This window comes from Rhinopithecus bieti, unplaced genomic scaffold (assembly GCF_001698545.2).
Source record: "Rhinopithecus bieti isolate Rb0 unplaced genomic scaffold, ASM169854v2 scaffold_32096, whole genome shotgun sequence".
In the NCBI taxonomy this organism is placed as follows: domain Eukaryota; kingdom Metazoa; phylum Chordata; class Mammalia; order Primates; family Cercopithecidae; genus Rhinopithecus; species Rhinopithecus bieti.
Window position 1 is genome coordinate 294,770 of NW_016813886.1, and position 4,636 is coordinate 299,405.

The 4,636-nt window shown below is 46.6% G+C and overlaps 1 protein-coding gene across 1 annotated transcript in view; it reads right to left on the reverse strand.

Annotated features, from left to right (window-relative positions):
- ZNF487 (zinc finger protein 487) overlaps positions 1-4,636 on the reverse strand; it is a 27,163-nt gene that overhangs the window by 5,192 nt on the left and 17,335 nt on the right. The window contains 2 exon segments of the mRNA XM_017849048.1: positions 1,357-1,452; positions 1,712-1,838. Coding sequence (XP_017704537.1) covers positions 1,357-1,452; positions 1,712-1,838 — 223 coding nt within the window.

Consider the following 4,636-nt stretch of genomic DNA (forward strand, 5'->3'; position numbering starts at 1 on the left):
CTTGAGCCACCGCGCCCGGCCAATAGTATTTCTTCTTAACAATGAAAGGAATTTAGAGGCCTGGCGCAGTGGCTCACACCTGTAATCCCAGCACTTTGGGAGGCCAAGGGGGGCAGATCACTTGAGGCCAGGAGTTTGAGACCAGCTTGGCCAACATGGCAAAACCTCATCTCTACTAAAAATACCAAAATTAGTCAGGTGTGGTGATACACACCATCTGTGGTCCCAACTACTAGGGAGGCTGAGGTATGAGAATCTCTGAGCCTGGAGGCAGAGGTTGCACTGAGCCAAGATTGTAACACTGCACTCTAGCCTGTGAGACAGAGAGAGAGACTGTCTCAAAAAAAAAAAGAAAAGAAAAAAGAAAAAAAGAAAGAAAAAAAAAAAAAGGATTTTAGAACACAATTCAGATCAACTGGTAACTGATTCACATGTTGGATTATTTTCAGTATTTTATTTTATTGTTTTACATCCAACTGGGCATCATTACTATTTTATACAAAGAATATTTGTTTAAATTTACGTGTCTGTCTCTTATTTCTTCCCAAAACTGTTTCTCCCCATTTTCTCCCATCCAGTTAATGGTATCATCACACAGCCAGTGCCTCAGCATAAAACCTTTGAGATCATGCTTATTAGCTTTTTCTTATGCCCACAATCCAATTTAGCAGCAAAATCTGTTTTGGCTACAACTTCCAAATATATAGCACCCCAGAGAGCAGTCTGTCTGACAGCATCTCTCACATGCTCCCCATTACCCCCTGACTTCCACCCAGCCCAGCTCACTGCTGTCCTGCACACATGACACTCTGGCCTAAGGTTCATGACACAGGATATATACCATCTGGCCAGAATATTCCACTGACACATGATTCAAATCTGTGTTTATTAAACTACTGACTTCAAAAAGGCCCTTCCACAAAGTGCACACTACATCTCATTCTTTTCTACCAATAGGACACAGCCATTGTATTAGAGCTGTATCTCTAACACAGATGGAACTGCCAACATCGTAGCTGCCAAATTAATACCTATTGAATAAATACATAATATATGATGAAAAGAAGATAACTGAAATTGATATAGAAGGAAGAGTCAAATGACATTCATTTGACGAAAATGAGAGACGCAAGGATTAAGTTTTTGGAAGAAAACAAAGACCATTTAGCTGTTATCTGCTGGTGTGTAATAATACATACATCTGAGGCAAGCAGGCCAGCTCTTAGTCACTTCCAAAGTTCTGGTAACTCTAAAAACATATTTCTGAAAAATTTCAAAGATGTCAATATGTGAACTAACTCCCTAGGATCCAATTTCTCCCTGGGATTATAGATTCCTATATACTTATTAACTCACCTAGGTGGCTCTGACTTGGGAACTCTTCCTCTAATATCCACAGCACCTCTCCATGCTCCAACTTGCAAATCACCACTGGTTTGGTAATACAATACCCTGTGAATGAAAATGTCACAGGACGTGGGCCAGATAGCCTGCGGAGGACAAAGCTGTGCCTGCACAAAAATAGGTCCACTTGAGCATTTCATTACGGAAAACACCACAGATATTTTTTACAGTGCCCAAAAGGGATCAATCAAGCTTCAACTCCTGAGTTTCAAGCCTTTAACTCATAATCATACAAAGAAACCATCTGCAATCAGCAGCTAAAAAGGAAATAAATGTTATCTGGAGTTTTAAATTACACAATCCTTACCTACTGAGAGGAGGAGGCTGTAGTTCTCCAGCATCACGTCTCTGTACAGGGTCCTCTGGGCAGGGTCCAGATGCTGCCACTCCTCCTGGGTGAAACCCAAAGCCACATCACTGAAGGACACTGATCCCTAGAACAGTACATTCCATTCTATAGTGATCAGAAGTGGAGAACACACAACATGTGTGAGATCTAACACCTTGTCATGTTCACTGTTGATAGCTGAAGAGAAAATGCTACATAAGATGCCTACTATTAATACTATACATTGTAGGAAAATGAGAGATCCTGGTATGAGGACTCTGCTGGTATACTGATTGTTTTTTTTTTCAGACAGGGTCTCTCTTTGTCACTCAGGCTGGAGTGCTGTGGCATGATCACAACTCACTGCAACCTTGACCACTGGGGCACAAGCGATTCTCCCACCTCAGCCTCCCAAGTAGCTGGGACAACAGGCACACGTCACCACACCCAGCTAATTTTTTATTTGTAGAGACAAGATCTCACCATGTTGCCCAGGCTGGTCTTGAACTCCAGGTTCAAGCTATCCTCCTGCCCTGGCCTCCCAAAGTGCTGGGATTACAGATGTGAACCACTATGCCCAGCTTACTTTCTTAATTCATACAAAAATTATATGAGGTCCCACTAGTGATAGATGCAGGAGGTAGATAAGGGGGGGTCCCCGGAGAATCTCCGACCAACCCCACAAGTGTTTACACCAGATGCTTTTCTGCAGATAAGGGAATCTGCCCAGGGTCTTGTCTGCAAATGCCTGCAACAGACTGAGGACCCACCTGCGTACTGGGAGAATGAGGTGGAGGCAGGGGAAGTTTGAGCCTTGTGCAGGGGGGAGAAGCCTGGCCTCTTAAGATCCTGTGTGGTGGCCTAGTAGTCAATCTGTGAGGTGGCGGCCTTTTAGCAGAATTGATTAAAAAAGAAAACTCATTAAAAAAAAAAACCTAGGGCCGGGCGCGGTGGCTCAAGCCTGTGATCCCAGCACTTTGGGAGGCCAAGACAGGCGGATCACGAGGTCAGGAGATCGAGACCATCCTGGCTAACACGGTGAAACCCCGTCTCTACTAAAAAATACAAAAAACTAGCCGGGTGAGGTGGCGGGCGCCTGTAGTCCCAGCTACTCGGAGGCTGAGGCAGGAGAATGGCATAAACCCGGGAGGCAGAGCTTGCAGTGAGCTGAGATCACTGCACTCCAGCCTGGGTGACAGAGCGAGACTCCGTCTCAAAAAAAAAAAAAACCTAGGCTAAGCGTGGCGGCTCACGCCTGTAATCCCAGCACTTTGGGTGGCCAAGGCAGACAGATCACTTGAGGTCAGAAGTTCAAGACCAGCCTGGTCAACGTGATGAAACCCTGTCTCTACTAAAAATACAAAAAGTAGTCAAGCATGGCGGTGCGCACCTGTAATTCCAGCTACTAGGGAGGCTGAGACAGGAGAATCACTTGAACCTAGGAGGTGGAGGTTGCAGTGAGCCAAGATCATGCCACTGCACTCCAGTCTGGGTGACAGAGCTAGACTCCTGTCTCAAAATATAGGTAATAAATCATTTTTCCTTTTAGAGGCCAGGTCTTGCTGTTTTGCCCATACTGGAGTACGTTCACAGGCATGATCATAGCATGCTACAGCCTCGATTCCTGGGCTCAAGCAATACTCCTGCCTAAGCCTCCCAAGTACCTGGGGCTCCAGGAAGGTTACCCAGGCTGTAGTGCAATGGCGCGATCTCGGTTCACTGCAGCCTCCACCTCCCAGGTTCAAGCAATTCTCCTGCCTCAGCCTCCTGAGTAGCTGGGGTTACAGGGGTGCGCCACCAGGCCTGGTTCATTTTTGTATTTTTAATAGAGAAGGGGTTTCATCATGTTGGTTAGGCTGGTCTCAAACCCCTGACCTCAGCCTGTCTCAGCCTCCCAAAATGCTAGGATTACAGGCTTGAGCCATCGCACCCAGCCCCTGCTTTTTTTTTTTTGAAACACGGTCTTGTTCTGTCATCCAGGCTGGAGTGCAGCGGCACGAACACAGCTAACTGCAGCTTCAACCTCCTAGGCTCAAGCAATCTTCTCACCTCAGCCTCCTGAGTAGCTAGGACTACAGATGCATACCACCATCCTGTTAATTTTTTTCTGTTTTCACAGAGACAGGGTTTCACCATGCTGCCCAGGTTAGTCTCTAACTCCTGGGCTCTAGCGATCTGCTGGCCTCAGCCTCCCAAAGTACTGCGATTACAGGCATAAGTCACTGCACCGGGCTGATTTTTAAATTTTTGGAGAGATGGGGTCTCACTATGTTACCCAGGTTGGTTTCAAACTCCTGGGCTCAAGTGATCCTCCCACCTCAAGCCTCCCAAAGTGTTGTGATTACAGGCATAAGCCACCTTGCCCAGCCTGGCTGTTGTTCTTAAGTTGCTTTTATAAAAGGTGGAGAAGGTAAGCTGACATTTGGTTCTGGGGAAAAAAAAAAAGGTGGCCTGTAATCCCAGCTACTCAGGAGGCCGAGGCAGGAGAATCGCTTGAACCTGGGAGATAGAGGTTGCAGTGAGCCGAGATCGCACCATTGCACTCCAGTCTGTGTGACAGAGCAAGACTTCGTCTCAAAAAAAAAAAAAAAAAAAAAAAAAAAAAGAGAAGAAGCCAGGTCAAACGAGCCTGGGTCACTCTCATAGTTGATTGATACCCCAGTCTCACCTTGCTTATCTGACATAGGTCTGACCCACCTGTCTCGTTAGCCCACCACCACCGCCTGACCCAGTGAGGATTTTGCTCCCAGGTTCTAGCACATGCATAGCTAACCCAGGCCCAGGCTGCTTCTCCATTCCTTCCGTTTGCTTTTCACCCCTGCCCACCTCACTGATCATCAGCCTCACTGGCCAGCCCACCAGTGCTGCCGTCTGCCTCTTGGAGGTATTCCTTGCTGCCAGGCA